General features: G+C 34.3%; 1 protein-coding gene and 1 non-coding gene across 4 annotated transcripts in view; both read left to right on the top strand.

Annotated features, from left to right (window-relative positions):
* Positions 1 to 5,561: 5,561 nt before the first annotated feature.
* Positions 5,562 to 5,633, top strand: TRNAD-GUC (transfer RNA aspartic acid (anticodon GUC)). The gene has a single exon. It is a non-coding gene; the product is annotated as a tRNA-Asp (tRNA).
* A 104-nt stretch (positions 5,634 to 5,737) lies between these two features.
* The window catches only part of LOC131153051 (uncharacterized), a 29,346-nt gene continuing 8,090 nt past the window's right edge, over positions 5,738 to 26,993 (top strand). Inside the window, exons 1-11 of one of the 3 annotated variants that reach the window (XM_058105076.1) lie at positions 5,935 to 5,989; positions 8,835 to 8,881; positions 8,967 to 9,074; positions 9,274 to 9,408; positions 10,501 to 11,091; positions 11,280 to 11,427; positions 11,579 to 11,914; positions 12,066 to 13,807; positions 13,918 to 14,003; positions 14,094 to 14,312; positions 25,812 to 25,943. In XM_058105076.1, coding sequence (XP_057961059.1) covers positions 9,036 to 9,074; positions 9,274 to 9,408; positions 10,501 to 11,091; positions 11,280 to 11,427; positions 11,579 to 11,914; positions 12,066 to 13,807; positions 13,918 to 14,003; positions 14,094 to 14,312; positions 25,812 to 25,943 — 3,428 coding nt within the window. In that variant the 5' untranslated portion in view covers positions 5,935 to 5,989; positions 8,835 to 8,881; positions 8,967 to 9,035. Of the gene's footprint in view, positions 5,990 to 8,834; positions 8,882 to 8,966; positions 9,075 to 9,273; positions 9,409 to 10,500; positions 11,092 to 11,279; positions 11,428 to 11,578; positions 11,915 to 12,065; positions 13,808 to 13,917; positions 14,004 to 14,093; positions 14,313 to 25,811; positions 25,944 to 26,993 lie in introns of all 3 variants that reach the window. The other 2 variants (XM_058105074.1, XM_058105075.1) reach the window with 2 other exon arrangements.

A 26,993-nucleotide genomic window follows, 5' to 3' on the forward strand; every position in this document is an offset into this window, starting at 1 on the left:
AGAAATCTAGAGAGAGAGAGTGGAATTCGAGTTCTTAGAGAGAGAGAGAGAGAGAGAGAGAGAGAGAGAGAGAGAGAGAGAGAGAGATGAAACTTGATTACTTAGCCTCAAAGCAACCCAAATATATATTTATAGCACCTTTGACTCAGCCAAACTCATCGAGGAGGCGGCGTCTTCGTCAACAAGTCAACGAAGGCAGTTCGTCGACGTGGCGATGGCCTCATCAATGAGCTTGAGATTTCTGGATTTCCTGAACCTCTTGGCTTCTCCTCATCGACGATCCCCTGTATTTCGTTACCGAACAACAAAAGGGTCTTCGTCGACAAACTCTAGCTTCTTCGACGAAGCCTGCTCAATTTACTGTTTTGCCCTTTTCTTTATTTATTTATTCCAGATCTCATGGATCGGGTTCTTAAATTTTATGAAAAGCTTAGAGGTTCCTAAGGTCATTCTTGATCATTGTTTGAGCCTCAATTTAAATCATGTGATATGCATGCACATTAAAACCTAATTACTATTACAATCCAAAAATAAAAAAAAAAGTCTTCATTCTTCTGCTCTTTGAATTCCTGTGGAATATGCCGAGGTATGATTGTCTAAGTACTTTTACGGCTTCCATATTGCATCTGTCACTTGTGCTTGCAAAAATATAAACATATTCATACACTAGGTACACAAATGAGATGATGTAATTTGTCATAATAAAAACAGGGATCAGATTCAAAAAGTCAACAATCTCCCCCTTTTGATGATGACAAACACATGAGCAAAATTGGGTTCAGCTTGAAAAGGCTCCTCTTAAGAATATGCATAATTTTGAAAAATATTTAATACAGTTCAAGCATATAAAACCAATAAGGCTTTAGACTTTTTCAAGTTAAGCAATTAAGTGCAATTCAAGTCAATGTGCGTATAGTATTGAAGCTTATTTTGAAAAAATATTCAATCAAGCACAATATTTACATGATACAAAAATAATTTTAGTTTTGCAATTAGTATCATGTCTTATCATTTTCCAACTTGTGGGAAACAACAGGCAGTCACTTATTAATTTCAAGAACTGCTGTCGTTGCTACCTGCTCTGCCCTTATGATTACTTTCTATTCTACTTTTCAAGATTGAGGCAGGAGCACAGGTAAGCTATGCTATAATAAAAGGTTAGGAGGAGACGAATTATGAATTTTGCTCATAAACATTCTCCCCCTTTTGTCATCAACAAAAGGGTTAAAAGAAATATCTCCTTGAAGAGTATTTCAAACAATTAGAGCCCTTAAGTTTTTGAATTTCATGACACAAATTGATTTTATAAAATTATAAGTAGCATATGTCATGAGTTTAAAAAAGATCTCCCCTTTGAATATTATCATTAATTGCAAGGGATTGATACCAAAGCTTGCTGAGAAAGAAACTTTAACATAAAGAGTCAAGCAAGCCTATATTTTTGTGGTGAACATTTAAGCATATTTCAAATCATATTTTAATTAGAAAAATCAACCATATAGATCCCAAAAAAATTGAAAATTTTTAATGCAAGATCATATGGAAAAAATTTGAGCAATGGTTGCACCTAATGTTACTGTGGGAAAAATATGTTTATACATATGTATGAATAGAAAGAGTAAAGATCTTGGTGGGAATCTGCAGGAAGGATGGGCTTACAAAAGAGAGGATTGGTTGAAGGGATTTTTGAACATGCCACTTCTAAAAGCTTTAAAAGAAGTCTAAGCTAAAGGATGGGTGAGCGTAATAAAGATGGAATTTTAATTTCAAAAGCTCCCCTTTTTTATTTGAATGCAAGCTTAGATGCATTTAAGTGTTGAAATGTGTCGATTAGTATAAATAACTGGTTTTGAATTTTTAACCTAATTTTTACTAGATATATGTAAAATCATTTGTGTTCAACCTTTAAGTTATTTCTAGGACACACATGCACCGGAGAATTGAAATTAAGTCGTGTACAGTGTTCATATGCTCCAAAAACAATTCATATCAAAATATGATTCCACAAGAAACAAGATATATGTGATGTTCATGGTACCTAAAAAAAAAACTTTTAGGACTCAAAACAAAAAACAATAGAAGAATAGTGCATATGAGTCCATAGGGCAGGTGATTTTAATTCTTTTGTCTTTAGGATGGGAATTATGCTCCCTTGTATATTTGGATGCACATATGCTTGCATTTTTAGTTCAAGGATGATGTTTATTTAAAAACATTAATCATATAATCATCCATCAAAGAATTTCAGCATGCAACAAATATAAACATTCAACACACAAGCATGACGTACTACATTTCATTCAACATATGATAACCATTAGGGCTATACACAAATATTATGCAATAACTATGCAGTTGGGGTTCAAAAAGATAACACAACTCAAAAGAATCAATGAGTGTGTGATAAATCAAATACTTTCCCAATGTCATGCTTTTTCTCACAGTTTCATGGACTTTAATCACGACATGAGATATTGAAAATTTAAGAAGCAACATGATTAACCATTTGGGTCCTAAATGAAGTATAGAAACCAAAGATTGGACCAAATGGTGTTCATGAACTAGATTTTCTTAGAACTAGAGAATGTGCATATGATTTAGATCATCCTAGGAAAATTCAAAGGATTATTGAAAATTGTGCATGTTTTTCAATTTAACATATACCATTTAAGGATTCAACATGCAACAAAAATTCATTCAATTATTTAGCATGCATTTTCTATGAAGATATTCATAAAGATCAATTAGTATGTAATAGATTTAAGGCATTTTCATTTAGCATGCAACAACTTATATTAACTATTTATATTAGCATTAACATAATATTTTTAACATGCATCCACTATAAATATTCAATAGTTACCAAATGCATGTAACAGTCTAAGTGACCACTTAAGCTTAAAACACTAAGTTGAACATGGTCACTATTTTGATGCTTCATAAGACTTGTGAAAGTATTTAGATTTTAAAAATAAGTCTTATGGAGTGATGATTTCAGTCAACTAGACAGCATGTGAGTCTAAAATAGATTATTGAATCCAACATACAAAACCCTAGTTATGTGCCCTCCATTTTATTAATATCTAGAGTTTAAATTTTGAAATTTAGATAACATATATTGTCTAAATCTATACAAATTAAAATTTAAAAATTAAAATCTGTATTCTCGAACACAATCGACTAAAAGGAAAATGAGTTTCTTATTTTATTTTCTTTTCATTTCTCAGAATCCAAACAAACCCTAAAACAATTATAACAGTAACACAACATGAACACAAGAATTTAGACTTGGTTCAACTTTGAAGCCTTGAAGGAGAAAATTAAAATTTAGTATTAGTCAGAGTATCATAAATCTGCATCAGCTATGTAAATGACATTCAATTCAAGCATGCAGTTTAGTATAGCCAATCAATATATAAAAAATATATTTTTCCATCAAATGAAATTAACCTTTAAGCGAAGAATGAACAGTAAGCGTTCAGTTTAAATTAGCAAGCAATCCATTTTAACTCAATATAAACTATCCATCATATGAATTTGGACATATAGCAATTTATGGATAGTGACATTCAGCTCACAAAAATCATCCAATATAAACACAAATAATAATATATTTCTAAAATAAGCACAATACAATAAAGTATTTATTGGATGAATTTTACAATGCTGCTCCCCCTCAATTATGTAGCCTAATTATCATGATCTTATGCTTTCAAAAACTTAGCCAAAGCTCTAAATTTTCAATAAATTAACTTTTTCTTTGAAATATTGGGCTCATCGGACCATTTTACACTAGCTGGTTGACTAGGTCAGAAGGTCCTGTCGATTGGGCGTGCACAAAATGAATCGGTTAATGGTCCGGTTGGCTGGGAAGCAAACGAATGGCTTTATCTGGGCAAACAGAGGATGCCAATCGATTGGTGTTGATGTACCGACTGACTGGGGCTCTAAATTGAACTGCCCATAGGGGTTCGGTTGACTAGACAATAAGGTACAATTGACTAGGCTTCACTAAATTCGAAATTTAAGCCCCTTTCCACCCCATTTTGCATTTAACCCCTTAGCCAAAGATACTATATGTTCAATTATTTTTATTTGGCTCTTAACTAGATTTATCCAAAAATTTCTAGCAAGGGGATGAGCTTCCCTTAATTTTGACTAATCATTTAAGCTTCATTATGAGATTAGGGTTATATGGTATATATATATACATAGTTTTATGATAACTTCCCTAATGCTCAAACATGTATGATGGACAAAATATGCTATATTTAAAATATTTAAACTTAATCATATATATATATATATATAGCATTAAGAATTAATCAACTAATAAAAACATCTTTGTCCATTTGAGGTGGATTTATCCTAGCATGCTTATATCCAATATTTTCATATTTTATCCAATCATAATGATATATAAGTTAAGTAATCGAATTGGATATTATCACTAAAAATTTTCATATTAGCTTGCTTAACTATAGTTCTTAGTATAACAGTAGATTATACTAAGATTTAGAATTTTAAGCACCATCTAAGCATTTAAACATTATTACCCCTTTTATGATAAATCCTAACACCTTATGAGTATTAAAAAAATTCTTTTTTAAGCTCCTCATAAGATAGTCTGCTATTATTACTAGATTTATATGATTCACAGAAAGATTTAACACAATATATACAACATGAATCATTGCATGAAATATTTAATAAAGTAGAAGGAGGAAATGTCTTTTCATTTTACTCCTTAATTGTTTAAGCTCGACTCATTTTGAGTGGCGTTCTCCTCTCTCTCGGTTTCTCCATACCTCTTATGGTTCCCAAATTTCCTTAGCACTTAGAACAAGATATGATCTTTTCAAAAACTTTAGAAACTAAGGCACAATTTAAAATATGCATGACACTAAAAATGATATGCATTAAAACTATGTCATGTTCATTCAAATCATTTTCATGTTTGGGAAACTCAACATTTTAAATAATTTTTATTGGGATAAAATTTCCTTTGAAAAATGCTTTCCAAAACCTCCAATCAATTGATTTTACAAAAATAGTCATTTTCAATTTTCAAATAGAAAAATCTACACAATAAAAGCAATGGAGGATTTGCAAAGGATTGACCCTCTCAAAACAGGGATACACCGAAGAGCTATTGCAATCTTAATGCAAACACGGTTAAGCTTATTGCAATCGGGCTCAAGTACCAATTGAGGGGAATGGTGTATTCCCAAGATGGGGGTGAATTGGGTATATCCCAATTAAAATATAATGCGTGTATGTAAAATAATTATAACCATAAATGCAAACATACACTTGCAGCAAATGAGAGAGAGAGAGAGAGAGAGAGAGAGAATGATACAAAGATTTTTAACGAGGTTTAGCCAATACTACTTACGTCCTCGCCTGGAATAAGATACACTAAAGAAAATTTTGAATTAAAAGAGTTAGAATTATTCCATATACACAATTAAAATTAAAAAGAAAAGAATTTAAAGATTTGAAAAAATCAACTTCTGTTACAAATGTTTTAATTTATATTTGGCATGTGCATTTAACAAGAAGTCGTTGTAGTATAGTGGTAAGTATTCCCGCCTGTCACGCGGGTGACCCGGGTTCGATCCCCGGCAACGGCGAAAATACATTTTGTTCCCCTTCGATGATACTCAAATTCAAAACGATGTCGTCGGGAACGACACTCGCCTAACCAGAACCGAGTGTACAGAGTTCCACAAACCTTGTCGGTAATTTTAAAAATTCTCCGCCACAAAACTTTTCAGGAGGGAAGCACGAGAGCCACTCCGCCTCCCGCCTTTTGTTCCCGCCATTGAACCTCTCTCCCTCTCTCGCTCTATCTCTGTCTTCTGAAGCTCTGCGTTGAACCATTCGAATGGAGAAACCAAGCGAAGACAAGCCAGACGGTTTAGAAATCACCTCAATTGGAGTTCTCTACCATGGTCCCTGGGACAAGAAGTACTGGAGCTCCACTAGGGTTTAGTCTCAATCTTTGTCTCCTCTCTCTTTCTATATTTTCTTTTTGTAAATTTATTTTTCTTTTCTGCACTACAAATCTAGTTTCTTTTCTCATGCTTAAAATTCGGCTTAAACACGCATATGCTGTGCTCTTGACGCGAGAGAACTGGTCTAAATGGAGAGTTAACTGAAATTCCCTTGAATGAGTGTTGTATTTTATTTGTAGATTCGTACATAGTGTAACATGCTGATTATTATTATTAGTAATTTTGGGGGACGGGGATACTGTTTGAAATATTATCTCTTTTGGCTGGGTTTCGGCTTAGTCAGTTGATGTAGCTCGATTTCTTTCGAATTTGATTACATTCTTCCTTGAAATATTTTAGGTTTTGGATTTCGTTATGATAAGTAATTTATTTGTGAGCAGAAATGGCTAATTTTTGCCGATGGTTTCAATTAGGTGTGAAGGTGAGGCTTTTGGTCTTCAAACCTTTACCTTATTTGTTGACAGAAATAACTATTTTCAGTATTTTAGTAAATTTTCAGAGAAAAGACATCAATTTTTTATTTTTTTTTGCCTCTTACTTTGCTGAGTGCTTCATTTGATGATTCATGAAATATGTCATAGTGATCAAGCTGTATTATGATCAAAACCCAAAACTAAACACAACTGTAAAGCATATAAACAAGCAAAACAAAAACATACCAGCAAAACGATATCAAGGTTTATGTAGTTTGGCTTTGAATTCCTAAGTTCACAGGTGAGGGACAAGAATTTTTGCTATGAGGTAAAATGAAGATCAGAAATCACAATCACATACTCAGATACACCAAATCACATGCAAATGAAGGGATAAACCATCCAAAGCCTACGAAAATAACAAATATGTTTGACCTGCTAATACAAAACACATTGTTGGGTGGAGTCAAGCCTGCTTTTAGCACTGTCTCTTAGGAAAGGGCTCATATTGGTGGGCCTGGGTTAGTCAGTTCAAGTCATAATCAACAAATCTCCACATAGGCTTGAATTTTGTGAGAGTACCAAGCCACCAAACAATGTAGACACTTATGTCCACCTTCTCCACAAGCCCCTTAAGGGCAGAGGATTATCTTCTATAACAACCCTGATAACAATTATCAACCATCTTATCAAGTGATAAAAAATCCTGCACTGAGTGACATCTAACCCTAATATGCTTGGTTTATCACAAATATCTTATTTTGAATCGGACCATTGACACTCTGACCATCACAATATATAGCAGTTGACTCTTGCTGTATCCCTAATTGCCAACCAAGCCTTTCAACTATAATGCTTCCTTTATAGCCTCTATGATTGTCATATACTCTACCTTAGTACTGGACAGTGCAACAGTACATTGTAAGACAACCTTCCAACTAATGGCACCCAGAAAGAAAGCAAAGAGATAGAGATAGCCTGTCTAAGAGTTCTTAAGAAAATTAGAATCAACGTATCTAACAATCCACCTTGAGTATATAGCAAATCACCTTGAGTATAGCAACTTACACTATCATACATGATATTAGTACATTAAGCCCAAATCTGTGGAACCTCTTAGTTATCATATGATCCATATTATAGCCTCATAATGACATTTGCCTGGATGAGTAATATACCTGACAACTGACAACACTAACAGTATTTGAAATGTTTGGTCAAATGCAAACATTACAATAACATACTTGACACTGACATCTGCACTAGCATATGGAACAGGATGTAATCTTCCTCGTTATCTGTGGCAACAATGCCACTATTAGCCTGAAGTGTGCTGCAAGTAGAGTGCTCATAAGCTTCACTTTCTGCATAACAAAGTGTTCAAGCACTCTCTCAATGTACTGCTTCTGACATGAACATAGCTTTCCATATCAATACCCAAAATCTCCTTAGCAACACCCAAATACATCTTTTATGCCAGCTTCACTTTGGGCTTGGTCTCTTGGGAAAGGGATCCTATATTGGAGGGGCAGGGGAAAGAAATTCAAGGCATACACAGCAAGCGGCAAAGTGATGGAGGACCACCGATGGTGAACTTTAGATGCTTATAATGTAGCTTTAGAATTTGGATTTTGTGTTAGTTTGGAAACATTCTGGTTATTTTTAGAAGTTTAGTTAATTTAGGTTTATCTCTTGTGCATTTTAAGTTCTTTGGATAATTTTGTAATTAATTGTCTTAGTTTTAATATTGGGTGTATATTTGCTGTCTTTATATATTGTACGGAGCAGTTTAGAACTGTTCCCTGATACTCTTTTCTCTCTCTCTCTCCCTCTCTCTCTCTCTCTCTCTCTCTCTCTCTCTCTCTCGTGCAGCCCTCTACCTCTTCTCTTCTTCTTCCTCCTCCTCCTCCTCCTCCTCATTCATCCCTACTCTTCTTGTTTCTCTGTTCTGTTTCTACTTCCTTTTTGGCTCTGCAACAATTTCTCTATTCTCTCTTCTTCTTCTTCTTTTTCTCCCTTCTTCCTATTTCTCTCCCTCAATTCTCTCTCTCTCTCTCTGTTTTGTTTCATTACTATGTCACAAAGCCCATCAGGAAAGGAGCCCATGTCAGCAGACTTGGGGGAAAGGAATTCAAGACATGCTCACCAAACTGCAATAATCTTGTAGGGTTCATGATTGGAAAGTTTTAATAACTTGGAAGATGGGTAATTGGTTCAATAAGTTAATAAGTCTCTAATGAAGCTTCTGTATCTGTTGGTAATTATGATTGAGGTTATGTGTCTGGCCTGTGGACTTTGGAGAAAAAGGAGATTGTTGTGGTTGTTATCTACAAAGTGCTTTGTCTTATGTATACAACTCATGTATTGTTGTGCTTTGATTTGCCTACTGTTCGTGGTTTTGCAGGGTTGAGGTTGTGGGTCTGGCCCATAGGTTTGAGAGACATTCCTGTGGTTGTTGTCTACATAGTGCTTTGTCTTCTGCATACAACTCATGTAATGCTGTGCTTTGATTTGCCTACTGTTTGTTCTTTTGCAGGGTAAGGATCGCTATCCTTATCCAGTTGGTTATCAAGCTGTTCGAACTCATAATGGCAGCACATATAAGATGGAAATTCATGAAGGTCTCAAAGGGCCTTTATTTGTGGTGAGTAACCAGGCCCAGTAGTTTTTTTTTTTTTAATAACAAAAGACTGTATATTGAGAGAGAGAGAGAGAGAGAGAGGGAGTATATGGGTGAGGATATGAAATCCTTAAAAGATTAAAAAAGAAAAGAAAAGGATATACCAATGTTTTGCAACAATTTCTATGAAGAATTAAGAAAACAAGAATTGTCCTGTACACAGGTTAACTCTGCCTATGGTCAGTCATGTTCTGGGCAAACTCCAGATATTGCATGGGAGAGCTTTCAAAAGAAGGGTTGGTGCCGTACAAAGATGTGGCATGGGAAGAGATCTTCTCCCAAGATAGATGGTGTTGAGGTATCTTGGTGTCTTTAATTTTAGTAGTCCTTGTAGTCGTTTTATTGCATGATTACCTCCTCAAGTTGTTTGTATAAAATCATACTTATTAACATGCAGTTGTCTTGAGGATGGTCATGAAGGTCATGATAATTTGACTTTTCATAAGATGCCTGTCTTGACATCCAAGCTTTGAGACAAAAGGCTCTTGTGTTACACAACGGCCACTGATAATTGATTTTGGCTTGTACAGATTGAAGCTTTTGCTTTGACTCATATAAGTCAGTTTAGTTGGAGGCCAATTATTGAAGTGTTATTCAAAATATCTATACAAACACTTGAGAAATTTTGCAAGTCATGTCATCTGCTTCTCAACTCAAATGAAGCTATATCCAAAATATTTGTGGGCAATTGAATTTGTTTCTTGCTTGCTGCTTATGCTTGTTTTGTTGTCTCTGGTATTTCATTATCTTAGGATGCAAGCAGCCAAAACTAAGACCTCAGTTGGTTATCGTAAACTCTTTAACATTTGTTCAATTTATAAGCCTTGTTTGTCCTAAATCCATATGTCCATTGTCAAGAACAACTAAGCTTTTCGGAAGTATTTTATCCTAAGGATTTCAAACATGATTATTCAGTTAGCTATGGCAGCAATTGAAACCTCAAGATCAGTTACAACAATATTGTTTTCCAGAAAAATGATTGACACTCGACATAGATTAATCCTTAAAATCTTGAGAATAAAGCTTAGAAAATGTTAAATTAAACCATTATGGAATTGGTACTATCAGTTTATTCAATGATACTTTTGTGAGTCATTTGTGTATGGGCCCTGTTTTCCAAGTCCTAAGCTAGTGTGATGGCATTAAGTTCTTTGGTGATATCTTCCTGGTACGGATGTCCATTGATTTTTTTCTTGAAATTAGATTAATTTTTAAGGTGTGCTTGGCTATTAGATATTGTCATTTTTTTTTTCATGTAGTTTTATGTTTGATGAAGTTTATCTTTTCGTTGTCTGCTAGTGTTAGCAAGTCAAAGATTCATATTTTGTAATTAGCTATCCTCCTTCCCTCTGCTCTCTGTTGTGATTTTAAAATTTCTTTTGGTATGCAGTTCTTTGGGTTTAGAAATCCTTTTGTCCAAAGGTTACTTCGGGAACTGGTGGCTAATGTCAATGGAATGGCTGAACGAAGTTTGTTATCTTCCAGCTTCTGTAATGGTGCTTCTGGAACTGAGCATGATAGTCAATGCCCAGGTTCATGTACATATGCTGATTTGCTACCATACTTGGAAAGACCACAGATTACAAAGAAGAGACGCAGGCAACACAAAATAAAAAAAAGAAAGCCAGATAGTGGGGCTAGACTTAAAAGACTACAATCTCAAGATCTGATGTATAATTCTGATGCCCCAAATTGCAGTCGGGGAAATGACAAAAATCAGAATGATAAGAATTGCACAACTTCTGCTTTAGATGCTTGTAATTTCCCAAGAGCTTTGCCAGTATCAATGGGCTTGGTAACTACAATTGAGGGAGGCAATGGTTCTTTTTCATCTCAAGATGGTCTGCATTTGGAATCTTTTCATTTTCCTGATACAGCTACCAAAGATGTTCTCCTTCCTCAAAAAGATAGCAGACTTGTTCCTATTGGAAATTGTAAATCAACTGGCATAGTAAATAACTTGTCGACAGATGAAGAACCTGTAAGTGCATTTCCTCTATAATCTTAATTTTCTCCCTAAATCTGATAATTTTGAAACATTATACTTTTCTTTTCCTATTTGCTGTTCCGCAAATTTTATTTTTATCAATTTGTGGTGAAAAAATTTGTGCATAATAGCAGCTTTATAGCTGATTGGTTATCAAGAGAAACATTCTTAATTTCTCACAGCTTGTTAGGTCGCAAGATACTGAGATAGGGAAGTCTGATTCCTTAATTCCCACAGAGGGCGAAGATAGAGAAGCACCAGTTATGAAAGACTGCCCAGCTATCACACATGTGGATCTTTGTGTGCCTGATACTTTGGATCTTCTGCAAGGTATCGCTACCTATACTGATTTGATGCAATGCAGATTAAATTTTATTGTCTTTAACAACTTGTCTTTCATTGCTGTTGACTGATTATGATCTTTGTCACAACTTTCTTGTTATCTCCCAATTCATTTGATAACTGATGCAGTTCTATGCAGATACATCTTCAGAATCTGCTCCAACAAGCCCCAAGGAAAGTCCTCACAGCTTGAAAGACAGTTTAGTTGTTGCAGAGGATTTGGTTTCTGAATTGAATCCAGAAGAAGAAATCGGCACATCAAATTCAAATCCATGTTCTGAAAAGAGTGATTTTGATTCAGTTGGTCACGAAATAGCCAAGTCAATGATGACAGTTCTTCTTCCTCAGGCACTTCCTCTGCTCAAGCGCTCCAGGAAGACGAAGGAATCCATTAACCAATCTGAGATTTCCCATTGTGGGGTGAAATTTGAGGAGAACAATGAAAATGACCACTTTGTGGATGTTGAATCTACTGGTATTTTTTGAGCTTAAAAATCTTTTCCGTTTCATTAACTACGCAACTGCTATGGGGCTCTCCTGCATATTCATCACCTTGTTTAATTAGATTTGTTCATGTTGTCTTTTCCTTCTAGTTGATATCTATTTTCTCTCTGCTAAACACGCAGCTGGATTGCTTTTCACGAATTGCTGCGCTGAAAGGGAAGCTAAGATGCAAATCTTAAATGCAGACATTGATTCAGTTGTCCCAGATCTGGAACATGTCAAGAATGTTATTCCAGACAGTTTTGAGAATGATAAATGTGAGTGCCTTGTAGATAACCAGATACCATCATTTTCTGATACTGCTGAAGCTGATCAAACCACTTCTAATAAAGATTTCAGTACTTCTGACAATTTAGAGGTGCATGGTTGTATTGATGGCCAGAAGAAGTATGTATGTCATCTTGAGACATCTGGCAGCAAAGAATTCTACTGTTGTGATGAGGCATGCGTAGCTCATAATAGTATGCCTCCAAAGATTTATAATCACATATCTGAGTCTGCTTTAGGCTGCTCATCATCCAGTACAAAAATCTTTTGTGGAAGATCCAGCAATGTTTGCAGAAATTATGATGAAAATTCTGAGGAAAAAAACCTTGCGTCTGCAGTTGATTGTAGTCCAGGTACTGTTATTGAGCCACTCTTTTCTGTTAGTACTCATCCTCAGTTTTCAAATAGTGAGAATATTTCTGACATTGACACACTCAAGTTCAGTCAAATACATAATGTACCAAATCCTTGCACTATAATTCAAAGTAAAAGGCAACGATGTAGTCCAAAGCTAGTTCCTTTGTCCTCAGAAACAGCATATCTTGCCAGGGAAGTTTCATCTGTTAGTTTGAGAGAAAATCTGGGTGCTATGAACTGTGAAATGCATAATGCTGAACTTGTTCAGAATCAACCTATGAACCATTCCAAAGAATTGGGGTTTTATGATTCTGTTATGCAACCAAATCCACTTTATTCTAATTCCTACCAAATTTCGACTAACCCTAGTACTGATTTAATGGGAAAGATGAGGTCTGTTCAAATATTACAGAAAGAAATCAGTGTTAAAACAGGGAAATCTGGGACTGCTGTTTTGTACTTTACTCAAATCCCAGATGGTGTAGCTCCTTCAGCAAAAAAGTTCAGTGGTCCTTTGTCAGAAAGTATAATTTGCAGAGACTTCCAAGATGGTTTTATCCCTGAGACAAATGCTTCCTCAGGAAATTTGCTTGCCTCTGAGAGTTGCCAAGTGAGCTCTGATGCCATCCCAACTAAAAAAATTCCATTTGATGCCGAAACAAGGCATGAGGAACAATCCCATAGCTCACACACAGAGACTACCTTAAATCCTCTTGGTGTATACCATGATATGGCTCCTGTTATATCACAAAATCAGTTAGTTTGTGCCTCCAAGGACAATGATACTTCAGGTCTTCTTGATCTATCTGTTTCGCATGTAGAGAAATCTGAAGATTACATTGACGAGATGCTGGTTGGGCATCAGAAACTTGAAGAGTCTAATTCCATACGAATGATTCAGAAACCAGAGACAAGTTGTGACAAAAACCTTTCTGATGCCAAGGAAGTTCAAGATGGTTCTTACACGAAGTTTCAAGGAAACATGGAGCTTAATAATGAGCTTGAGGGGATGGTTAACCTTGTGGGCTGCTATGTCCACCCAATGCCTGTTTCATCTGTGTTGTTGAACACTAAAGGGGACGATGCCCTCATTTGTGTTATATGTGGCCAATTGGTGGATAAGGACAGAACACTCTTTCTCTACAAGGTGCCACTACAAGAACCAAGGGTAGGGTGCCCATCTTTTGTTGGTCACACATCATTGATGTTTCCGATATCAAAAGACAAATTTGGTAGAGAAGTAAGTTATATGCATAAGTTTCTAGCATTTGTGTTTTTTGATAACTCCTTGGACTGCCATGCTTGGGCCTCATTGCATTTTATGTGATGTTCCTTTTTCCCTGTTACTAGATTGCAATGGAACAATCTTGTTTCCAATTCACTCCAGATGGGCAGTGCCTTGTTTTCATGGGTGACATTAAAGCACCTAGTTGCAGGTTAGTTATCTTTGTGGTCTTTAAATTATCAGGACCACTTACATTAAGTGGGCATAACAATGAAAGTACTAACACTTGGCATGTTCTCAGGGAACATAAAATTGATTGTGCATGTCCAGCATGCACATCAGATTGCTTAGGGGGGGATGCATTAAAAATTGTGCGAGTAGAACTTGGTTATGTTTCTGTCATGGGGAAATTGAAGGCAACTGACAGCGTTCGTTGTTTTTTAGTTTGTGAACCAAACTATCTTGTTGCTGCGGGAGAGAGTGGGGGACTACACATTTTTGTCATGAATTCAACATGGAGGTGAATTTTCTTGGGATCATGCCTATTTATGTTACTTTTGTTGGGAACTTTTCTGCGTAGAGATCTTGGTTTACTGTATGAACCATATATGAGCAAGGATCTGAAAAATAATTCATATACCTTGTGCCTTCTCAACCATACAAACGAGCTTTTCTTCTTTCCTTCTCTTTAATCAAATCTTTAAATATTTTCGGAAACTACTTGATCTTGTGTCCCTATACTCACTCTTATATTTGATTTAGTGATGGAAATTCTACCAAACTTGGTTGTGTAGTGAGAGGGATTAAGAGCTCTGTTTATTTGCTTGAGTGACTCAAAGCCATCGTAGAGTCATATACATGGCATTTGTCTTCTTCAAAGGTGGTTGTATCTTCAATTAATTATCCATGACTTATTGTGATATGTTCCTTAATGATTCACTGGTTAATGAGATATATGACTGGTTCGTTGTATTTCCATATACTTCCATTCTTCCAATATATCTTGGGAGACTATTCCTTAATCATTGAAGATAGATGACTCTAGTCATTGTATCTTGTACATCAAATAAACTTTCAATAAAATATGGTACTTGACTTTGCTTAATGTACCTATTGTAAAGTCATGAACCAAGACATTACTTAATTCCTAATTAGTTAGATCTTATATATAATTACATACTTGCACATGTGTACGCATATCCATGTGCTCATGAATTCAATAAAATATGGTACTTGACTTTGGTTAATGTACCTATTTGTAAATTCATGAACCAAGGCATTACTTAATTTTAATTAGTAAGATATTGTATATAATTATATACTTGCACATGTGCATGCGCATCTATGTGCTCATGAATTCAATAAAATATGGTACTTGACTTTGCTTAATCTACCTATTGTAAATTCGTGAACCAAGACATTACTTGATTCTTAATTATTTAGATATTATATATAATTATATACTTGGACTTGTGCATGCACATCCATGTGCTCATGAAGATCGCATGTGGGTGTGTGTATTAAAATCATGGTTGTTAAAATCATGATCCACATTGTTGGATCATACGATTCTATGATGCTACTTTACTAAAACAATCTTGATCCTACCTAGAATCACAAATTGGTAGGATCATAGAATCGTAGTAGGATTGTGGTTGGATCATAAAATGCTACATCCTTTCATATTTTAAAATATTTACTAAAATACTTTTTATATAGGTTGGGCTTTTGTTCTATAAGCGATTTGATTTACTTTATATTGACGAAATTATGACTCAAAAATTTACTTTTTGGTTCATAGGTGATTATCAAGTGGTGCAAACTTTAAAAGTTAAGAATGAAGATAGTTAAATAACACATTAATGCATTTAACAATAATAATGATAATGGTGGTGATGAGTTTAATGATGTCCTTGATTAAGCCATTGATGATAGTCTTAGTGATACCAATGAGACAATTGAGGGCTTGGATGCTAAAATTTAAGGTAGGCGCTAGCTTGATAGTTTAACTTTTGTTTGTTATTTTTTCTTTTCCCATTTTTTTTGAAAAAGAAAATCCATATTGTATGTTCAAAATAATGTTCTTGTTTTTTATAAGTTCTTATTTATTTTTCTTTGTAATCCGGTTTGATTAAGTTAGGAATGCAACAACTTGAACACTTCATCTTTTCTTCTTTTTGTAATATAAGGGCTTTGTCATAGATACTTGTAATTTTTTGAGTCTTCAATGCTTAGTAGCCAATTTTGTAGGTTTATATCATAGAAATTTGTGAAGAAACAAAGTACAAAAGCATTTTGCATGTTTATATGTGTTTAGTAGAATCTTACATTCCTCAATCCAATTCTACGATCCTATCTTGCAAAACATCATAGTGATCCTACATAGGATCCCAATTTTAATAAACCTTGATTAAAATCCAACATTCTCCCACTTAATCGAATGATCATATTGATTTGTTTATTTAGATTAACGTTCACTATACACTTAATTGAACAAATAATTGATATGGATCATGGTGGTTTTATGTCAATAATATGAAATTCCTTACATGTGTCACAATCTTAGCATTTATTTATGTACGTCATAATGAGGAAGAATATAACTTTGTCTGTCGTGTACTTAATGTCCTAATCTTTTCACACACAACTGGTCCCAAGCCCGAGTAAAGGAGGAGGTTGCATTAGGTAGTTGACAACCAGCGTAAAACTTATTAGATCACTATTATGTGAATCCTTATTGAATATTTTCTGGAGTGTCCCCTACGAGTGACGTATTGCACTTATACTACCTGTGTGTAGCGAAAAATGGGCGAGGGTGGGCTAAGTTGTCACCTTGAAACGATGCACTATGTCAGCGTTTGGGTATGGTGTCAAATATGCATGGGTTCCCGTATCATTCTGGATGTGGGTAGGTAAAGAAGTTAGTTTAGGAGCCTAGGATTAGATTAGCAACTTGGAATATGGGGACACTTATGGGTAAAATTGTGGACACAATGATTAGAAGAAAAATTAATATAATTTGCTTTCAAAAAACTAAGTGGGTGGAGGAGAAAGTTAGAGAAGTTGATAAATCAATATTTAAACTTTGACACACTAGAAAAGAAAAACATAAGAATGGGGTAGGAATTATTGTAAACAAAAACATAAAAGATAGCATTGTAGATATAAATAGAGTAGGGGATAGAATTATAAAAATCAAGATGGTCTTAGGCGAAGAAATAATAAATATCATTAGTGCTTATGCTTCTCAAGTAGGCTTAGCAAAAAACCTTAAGAGACAATTTTGAGAAGATATGGATAGTATTATACAAGGCATATCAGAGATTAAGAAAATATTCATAGGAGTAGATCTTAATAGACATATTGGAAGGGATAATAAAGGTTGAGAGAATACATGGATAATATGGATATGGAGACAAAAATAAGCCTACAGAGATGATTGTAGACTTGGCTATGTCATTTGATTTTATTACAAGGAATACTTGCTTTAAGAAGCAAGGAGAACACTTATTAACCATCAAAAGTGGGAAGAATAAAAGTCAAATAGATTTTTTCTTAATTAAGAGGGTAGATCGTTTATCATCTAAGGATTGTAAAGTTATCCCAAGTGAAAGTTAACCACACAACATAGAGTCTAGTGTTAGATATATGTATTAAAAAATGGAAGAGAAAGAATAAAATAAATCAGTGCAAGATAACTAGGTGGTGGAAGCTAAAGGGAGAAAATATAATAAAATTTAAAGGTAAAATGATCAAAGATGTGATTAGACTATGGAGGATGGTATAGATACATACTCTTTGGAGTAGGATAGTTAGCTCTTTTAAAAATATAGTAAAAGAGATTTTAGGAGAATCAAGAGGAAGATTCTTGGATAGCAAAGAAAGTTGGTGGTGTGATTAAGATGTCCACAAAGCCATAAAGACAAAAAGAATTTGCTATAAAACATGACAAAAATGTGGAAACATGGATAACTTTGAAAAGTATAAGGAGGTGAGAATAGATGCAAAAAAGGCCATTAGTGAAGCTAAACTTAAATCATTTAATAATTTTGTATGATAATAGATACAAAAGAAGGGGAAAGGGATATATTAAACCTTTCCAGAGCTAGAGAAAGCAAGAGTAAGGAGTTAGGTAGCGTAAAATGTATAAAAAGTGAGGATGATATTGTGTTGGTTAAGGAAGAAGACATAGAAGAAAGATGACAAAGTTGTTTTAGTAAGTTATATAGTGAAAACCAAATAGAAGGCTAACTTAGAATTGACAAATGAGGAAAAGAATAAAAATATGAGATTTGCTCACAAGATTAGAGTTAATGAAGTTAAGTTTGCACTAAAAAAATGAAAAATGGAAAAGTTATAGGACCGAATAACATCTCAATTGAAGTTTGGAAATGCTTAGGTGATAATGGAGTTATATGGTTGACTAATTTATTTAACACAATTATAAAAAACTGAAAAAGACAAAAAAAAAAAGGCCAAATGAATGGAAGAAAAACACCTTAACACCTATATACAAAAATAAAGGAGATATTCAAAATTGCAACAACTATCGTGGAATCAAACATACGAGTCATACGATGAAACTATGGGAAAGAGTAGTTGAACAAAGATTAAGGCTAGAAATGAAGGTCTCAGGAAATTAGTTTGGTTTAATGCCTGGATGATCTACTATAGAAGCTATATATATATTTTAAGAAGATTAATGAAAAAGTTTTAGGGAAAAGAAGAGGGACTTGCATATGGTATTTATTGACTTAAAGAAAGCATATGATAGGGTACTTAGGGAAGTTCTATGGTGGGTTTTAGGAAAAAAAGGGTATATGTAGTAGGTGTACTAATGTCATTAAGGATATGTTTGATGGAGTAATGACCTAGTATAAGGACTATAGATGGAGGAACTAGAGAATTTCCAATCACAATAGGTATACATCAAGGATTTGCTTTAGTGATGGATTAGCTGACTAGGAGTATACAAAATGATGTTCCATGGTGTATGTTGTTTGTAGATGATATTGTATTGATTGATAAAACTAGGGGTGGAGTAGAGTCTAAGTTAAAATTATGGAGCGAAGCTTTAGAATTTAGAGGTTTTAGGATGAATAGAAATAAGACAGAATATATGAAATGTAATTTCAGTAATAGTAAGAGGAATATTGGAGATAAAGTTAAACTTGATGATGAAGAAATAAATAACACTAGTAGATTCGAAACCTTGGGTCTATTATGCAAGAGCTGAAGGAGAAAATGAAGAGAATGTACTGCATATAGTTAAAGTAGGTTGGGTAAAATGGAGAAGTGCTTTAAGTGTGTTTTGTGATTGTAGAATACCTTTAAAATTAAAAGGGAAGTTTTATAGGACGACTATAAGACGAGCTATGCTACATGGATCAGAATGTTGGGCGACTAAGAAAAAACATATCCAAAAAGTAAAAGTTAGTGAAATGAGAATGTTTAGATTGACGAGTGGTATAATATTGAAAGATAACTTAAGAAATGAACATATTCGCAGTAAGTTAGGCGTAGCTCCTATAGAAGATAAGATAAGGAAGGGATTACTTAGATGGTTTGGGCACTTGCAACATAGGGCACATAATGCGCCAGTGAGGAAGAGTAAGTTACTGTGAGGGGCAGTAGAAGGGGTAGGGGTAGACCTAAAGTAACTTGAAATAGTAAGGATTTAATAGCCTTGAATTTGTTGAAAGAAATTGTTCATAATCGCATTAATTGGCGAAAAAGGATTCATATAGCCAACCCCACCCAGTGGGTCTTAAAGCTTGGTTTTATTGTTGTTTATATAATGAGGAAGAATATGAACTATTCACTTATGCTCATGTCATCAAATGATCCCATAATAATGTCAAAATACTGTATTCATTTTCCATCATTTTCATTTGAATGACGTGCACATGCATGAATTACAAAGTATCGGTTAGACACAGTGTAGAATTTACATGATCATTATGCATTTTAGGTGCCAATGCTTTAGTCAGTTGATCTGCTATCATCATTTTAGTATAAATGTGTTTAATCAACACCATTTTTATCCTATACCATTTCTTTAACAACATGATATCTCAACTCTATGTTTTCTTACTTGAGCACTCGTTTTAAGAGAAGAATATTGGCTGAATTGTTACATAATACTTTAATGGGCCTCAAAATGAAATCCACTATTTGAAGTTGTGCATGCTTCCACTAAATTTTTCTTTTTAACATCCATGTAGAAAAAATGTTTCATAATAATCAATTCCTTCCTTTTTCATGAATCCTTTAGAAACTAGTCTAGTTATACATTGGTAAGTGTCACCTTTGGAGTTACATGTGGTTGTAAAAACCCATTTGTACTAAACAAGAGTAACTCCATTAGGCAATTCTACCAAATTTTTGACTTGATTTTTATATGATGTTATTTCATCTTTCATTGCATCTAACTATCTTTTTTTGTCAACTAACACTTATGCCTTGTGAAAATGTAATAGGATCATTCCAATGTCAATGCCTTGTTCTTGTAAATATAGAATATAATTGTCCAAAATTGTAGATTTTCTTTTTGCTCATTGTTTTCCTTAAATTTTCTGTTCAAATGTAGTTGTTGGTGTTCTGGTAGAAAATTGGGGGTGTTCGGTATTGGTGGAGGAATTGTTGGTTGCTTCATTTGAGGGCTTTGGTAGAAGGAAGGATGGGGCTGTATTATGAAAGTGTGGTATTTGTGCATTGTTGTGGGGGTTATGGTTGGAGTGTAATGCACAACTCTTTTCGGGTAAAAAATTGAATTGATAGCGTTTGGGAAAAAATTCACTAGGCCTCTCTGTGTTGTGTTGTGTTGGGTTTGGGGGAGTTAGCTTTCTCAAAGTTCAGCAAGATTGGAGGAATCTTTTGAATTGATTTTCCTCTTCTTTGTGGTTCTTAGTTTTTTTCTTTTTGGTTTGTTTTAGAATTTTGACAGGAGATGTCTTATTCTCCTCTCTGAAAATTCTTCTCTTATTAATGAAATTTCTTCTTTTGCTATCAATATATGTATATGTAATGTCATAAGTGGTATATTCTCATCATATTGATTTTCCATTTAACTTGTTTGATCAATTATATGGGAAGTGTTTGGGGACCACCCCCCCGGGGGGGGGGGGGTGGATCTTGGCAGTTTGGTACCTAAAAACATTACTCTTTTAGCTAAATGTTATGGCACTTTCCTTTTAGAAATAATTCCTTGTGGCATAGAGTTATACAAAGTAAGTTTGGATTGGATGAGAATGGGTGGGATAGCAATGCTAGTTTGAGATGTTCTTTAGGGAGTTTGTGGAGGTCTATTTCTCATATTTATGCTCTTTTCATCCCTCGCACTAGATTTTAGGCTGGGAGGGATTTCCGAATTCATTTTTTGGAAAATCCATGGCATGGAAATTTTCTTTTTCCACCTTTTTTTTTTCCTTTCCGTTCTTGGTCTTTAGATCAATCAGGGGTGTTTTCTTGTAAATCATTTTATGAATTCTTGACATATTCTGATTCTCCTTTCCCTCTCTATCCTATTATTTGGAAGGTTAACGTTCCCCTAAAAATAAAAGCTTTTACTTGGTTGGTTGTGCTTAAAAAAATTAATACCAATAACTTGCTACAAATTGGGAGACCTTTGGAGGCTCTCTCTCCAGATGTATGCATGCTCTGTTTCAGGCAATGTTTTAAAAGGCTTAATCGACGCTCGCCGCAAGGTAATGCTAAAATGCCAAATCCAAAAAGGGCAAACACATCACACATTGAGGCGTACACATTTGTACGAAAGGCATGCCTTTTGCCCCGTTTTACTTAAGGCTTACGCTTTTTGATGCGTGATTCTCAAGTAAGATTTGGCTAGAAAATATTAACTTTATGTTTATATAAAAGGAATGACAATTTAAGTTGATTTCTAAAACTCTTGAACCTCAACCTTTCCAAAACAATTGAGTTGTATCTGAGATCTTGAAAAATATTTTGAACTTTGTAATATTATAACTATATCTTTTCATGATTTGTGTAATGAATATTAAGTTAGCAATTTTTTTGAATGGTCAACAAGTAGTATATTTGATTTTTTTTTTAAAAATCATAATTGTGATTTTTTTTCTTTACTTAAAAAATATATTATTTATTTACATATTTCAATCTAAAAATAAAATTCTCAAAAGGCTCACGCTGAACTCTATAAGGCTTAAGCCTTGCCTCTTATGGGTCAGAGCGCCTCGCCTTATGCCTTTCCCTTTTAAAATATTGGTTTTAAGATCTCCGAGATAGCTTCCCAACTGTTTTTGCATTGTGATTTTGCATGGAGGAATGAGGATATGGAACAAACAGTTTGGTAATGTGGAAAAGAGTTGGGTTTGTCCCTATTCGGTGGAAGACTTTTTAGTCATTTCATTTGCTGGCTTTAGTATAAGGATAGGGCAGCTCTGGAAGAGTGGCAAATTTGCAGTTTTATGGGGTATATGGCTGGAGTGTAATGCACAGATTTTTTCCGAGAAGTTAAACTGGTCACTGGTGTGGGAAAAGATTCAGTATTTGGCATCTTTTTCCGACATGTTGGGTTTGGAATTTTTAGGGGAACTAGTTTTCAAGATTTAAACAGCAATTGGAGGAACTGAATGGTTTGATTTTTGTTGTTTTAGTAATTTTTTTTCCCCCTCGTTTGAACCAGATTTTCTGCAGGAGATATCTTATTCTCCCTTCTCATAAATTGTTTCCCTATTAATGAAATTTCTTTTGTTATCCGAAAAAAGTTATAGTAGAAGTGGGGAGTAATACCATATTTCTCTTCTCATGACTCCCACTGTCAATTTCTTCTTTTAAGGACTTAGTTGTTCCCATTTTCACGACTCTTATGTAATGATTATAGGACAATTAAGTTTGTATCATTTGGACCTTGGAGAACCAATAAAGAAACGCGGTCTCCAGGTTTGGCAAGGAAGTGAGGGTCCAAAGGGCCCTGGCCCCCCGGTTCCTAGTCATAAAAATAAATAAATAAATAAACAACTTATAGTCCAAGGATCTAATTTTCTTTCTTGTGGGTTGTAAAGCCTTGCTTCAACCCTGCAGCCCCAAAGATGTAAATGATTTAAAATTGATTTCCTTCCTACCCATAATTCAAGGGAGTGGTAGGTATAGTTTTACTAGGGAACCCTATTTTAAACAAAGTTTTTACAGCTTCATATCACAAAAATTCGGGTTAAAAGAGTCACTTGTCATGATTTTAATAGGATAAGATTACACCTTTGAGCCACACCGCTGCATTCCTGCATTGTATATTGTTTCTATTATACTTGTGGAAATCTGGCGAAGGGACCCAAGTTATAGCCGCTTTCACTGTACTTCCCATAACATTCACAACTTCAATCACATCTCACTATAGGTTTTTTATTCAGTCGATTGTTAGCTTCTTCTGTATATATTTTAGAAACATTTAAAGCATTATTTTTCCTTAAGTAGGTATATATACCCATAATGTGTGAAATCATCAATAAAAAAGTATTTTCACCACTTATGCAAAGAGTTAGTGATCACAATTATTTGTGTAATACTTACACTGCCTTTGGGAACATGAATTTCGGACCTTGAGTTTGGATTTGGGTGAATTTAGACAAATTTCAATACAATTTTATATCACATCTATCCAAATCCTATGCAACTACAAATCCAAGACTTATCCAAACATGGGGTTAAAGTAATTATAGCCACTTTCATTGTACTTTCCATAATCCTTACAACTTCAATCACATCTCATTATAGCTTCTTTTTTTTTTTATTCAGTTGATTGTTAGCTTCTGCTGTGTATATTTTAGAAACATTTAAAGCGTTAAATTTTTCCTTAATATATGCTTGTAACATGTGAAATCATCAATAAAGGTGATAAAGTATTTTCACCACTTATGCAACGAGTTAGTGATCCACAAGCATTTGTGTGCAATACTCAAAGTAATTATAGCTGTTTTCATCGTACTTCCCATTATTCACAACTTCAATCACATCTCGTTATAGGTTTTTTATTCAGTTGATTGTTAGCTTCTGCTTTATATATTTTAGAAACATTTGAAGCAGATTTTTCCTCAAGTAGGTATATATATCCATAACGTTTGAAATCATCAATAAAGGTGATAAAGTATTTTCACTACTTATGCAAGGAGTTAGTGATCCACAAATATTTGTGTGTAATACTTCAAGTAATTCTTGCCTTTTAGTAGCATTTATGTTGGTACTTGTAGTTTTCTTCCCTTTAAACCTTTATAGACTTTTGGTGCATGACTTCTTGTGATATTCTAGGGAATGCAATGCACATCGCGTCCCATTCCTGCATGTGTTTGGACATTAGAATCTTACATGGCAGGCATCTTAACATTCCTAAAATGGAAGATTCACACAAAATATGGGCATCCCATTCCCACCCTCCCTCGTGGTTAAGTTTCACGGGAATCCATTCCCATGTGAGTTTTTCTTTTGGGACCAAATTGCCCCCCACTATTATGGCTGGTTGGACATCAATGTTCCTATAATCTTGTATTATAATATTATTGCATGCTATTATTATATTAAACTAATTAATTATTAATAAAATGAAAATAGGATTTTTAGTCTTATAATAATAAAATTTAATGGTTAATATTGAGAGACCATATTACCTTCAATTTAATTATGTTACTAAGCGTTGAATTGTTTTGATTTACAATTGTTGAAAATTTCAGGACACTATATAATGAAGTACATATTATTATGAGGTTCTTGTGTTAAAAATATAATTATTCTTCATATATTGTTTATTCACATGTCAAGGGTATAATGGTCATATTATTACAATGTGTGCCAAGATTCTCCTATTTAACAAAACATTCACCTAGAAATTCTTTGTTAATTCCTGGAAATCACACAATGCAAACCAGGAAAAAAAAGGAAAATCACATGATATAGGCATATCAGTCCTAGGGATGAGATTCCTAGGAATGTTATTCCATGGGAATGTTTCTAACTCCATGAACCAAATGCATTTTTTTTTTTCCATTATTCCCTTGAAATGCTATGGGAACCAATAGCAATCTTTCACTCTTTAATTTTTTTCCATTAATGGTCCATTTATCTCTATATGTGTTGTAACTTATCCTTAAATGGACCAAATTGAGGAGGAAGATAGTTGAGGATGAGTTGCACCATAAAGGATTCTAAGATGGTCATACTTGTAGAATTAAGTTGTTCAACCAAGTTTTTCATTTCCATTATGTGCTCTCACACATCACTAACCCCATCATATTTCTTAGTAGTCAAAGTTGACATGAGTGTACCTGCTAATGCCTTATCAAAAGCATGAAATTATTTCTATGCCAAGTATTCACATGCCTTTTCAGATGTTAAAATTGACTTAATTGACTTGTGAATATTCTTGGCAATTTTGCTTTTCATCATCATATAGGCTTAATCTATTAGAATGCTCCTAGCTTTCTCAAAAAGACTTATCTCCTAAGCCAAACTTGTGTCAATTTTATTTTGAGCTTCATCAGTGTAGAGACATAAATTTAAGTCTAAATGTTCTAATGTGTTGGGTATTTGTTTCTTTCGGTCAGGAAAATTAGAACCCTTCAACTCTAGAATATTAGACTCTGGCATTTAATGTGACATTTAATTATACTTATATTGAGCAATTCAATGCATCATAGCGTCTATCCTTTGGGCTGAAGTTCCTATCCCATATATGTTTTGGACCAAACATAGGATGTGGGGGCTTAGCTGCCAAGCCAGCACCCTTATGGGTTTTGGTGTTCTGCTTGGGTGCTGGGCTCATTTAATGTTTGCAGCTTGAAAAACTTGATTACTAAAATGAAACTTCACATTTTGTTCCTTTTGTTTTTTCTTTAATATGTTTTTGAACTTTTAAGGTTTTCTAGTGATAATGTTTTTAAATTCTGATGGTTCATGATGTATAACAGTTTCCTGGAAGCTAATGTTTGCAAACAGTTATGATGCTATCTTCTTGCTGATAAATTTTCATTTGTTTTTAATTCACTTCTAGCAGTGCACTGGCAGAAGAATTTGTTCTACCAACTTATGAATGTGTGTCACCATGGATAGTTGAGTTGAAGAGAATTCCAAAGTGCAATCCTCTGATTGTTGGTCACAATGGTTTTGGGGAATTTGGTTTATGGTACGCTTCTTTCTCTACATCACAATGGCTTCTGCTGCATGCTATCTTCCACATCTACACATTTATGCTTCCTATCCCACACCTAGTTTTTTCTTGTAAATAGATAAAGAAATCCATGGAGAAAGTACAATAGCTGGAGAGCAAGATGTTCTCATAAAAGAAAAGATAAAAAATTACTATGGAAGTGCCTTTGTATCTCTATGTCTATATCTCTTCTTTCATGTTAACTGCTAGTTGTCTTGGGATTTCCATTTTCATAGGAACCTTAGTAAAAGAGAGGCTGTCTGCTTTTTTTGGATGTTTGTTTTCCTTCTAATGTGAGGGATGTTCAATTGTGGATTTTGGCACCTCGAGAAAGTTTTCTTGCAATTTTTTTTAAAAAAAAATAAAATAAAATTTTGATTGGTTCTTCTTGATCTTTTTCTTGTCATTGTTGTATCTGGAAAAGGCAAAGGTACCCCCCAAGATTAGAAGGTCCTATAAGGCTTTATCCCCATGTGGGTGACTTTTCTGTTACAAGAGTTTTAAGACTGCATGTCATCTCTTTTTGTATTGGTTTGTAGCTTGGGAATTGTGAACCAGATTGTTTGATTTGTTTGGAGAGAGTTGGCATGTTCAGAATCAGTTGACAGGTTTTCTTCTATTTCTTTAAGAAGTTTTGGGACGAGTGAGGATACTAGTAAATTGTGGAGATGCTATTGTTTAGGGAATTTGGTTGGGAAGAAGGCATGAATCAGTAATGGAAGGGGTTTGTTTGTATCTTTGCCTGCGATAGGATCTGATTTTTGGCTTCTCTTTGGCCTTTTTCTGCTGGTTTCTTTAAAGGGACTTGTTTTTCTGACTTCTAGTATACTTGGCAGGTAGGCTAATTTGATGTGACTTATGTTTCTTTTCTTTTAATAGTGCTTTTCTTTTTGGGAGAGATTTCTTATCCTCAGCTTTATATATTCTTTTCTTTCTTAATGAACTTAAGTCTGGCAAAAAATCTGGCATAGTGCCAGCTGTAATTTGGACTACATCTAGAAAGAAAATTTCGATAGTTCCTTGGAC

Source organism: Malania oleifera, chromosome 4 (assembly GCF_029873635.1).
Source record: "Malania oleifera isolate guangnan ecotype guangnan chromosome 4, ASM2987363v1, whole genome shotgun sequence".
NCBI lineage: Eukaryota > Viridiplantae > Streptophyta > Magnoliopsida > Santalales > Ximeniaceae > Malania > Malania oleifera.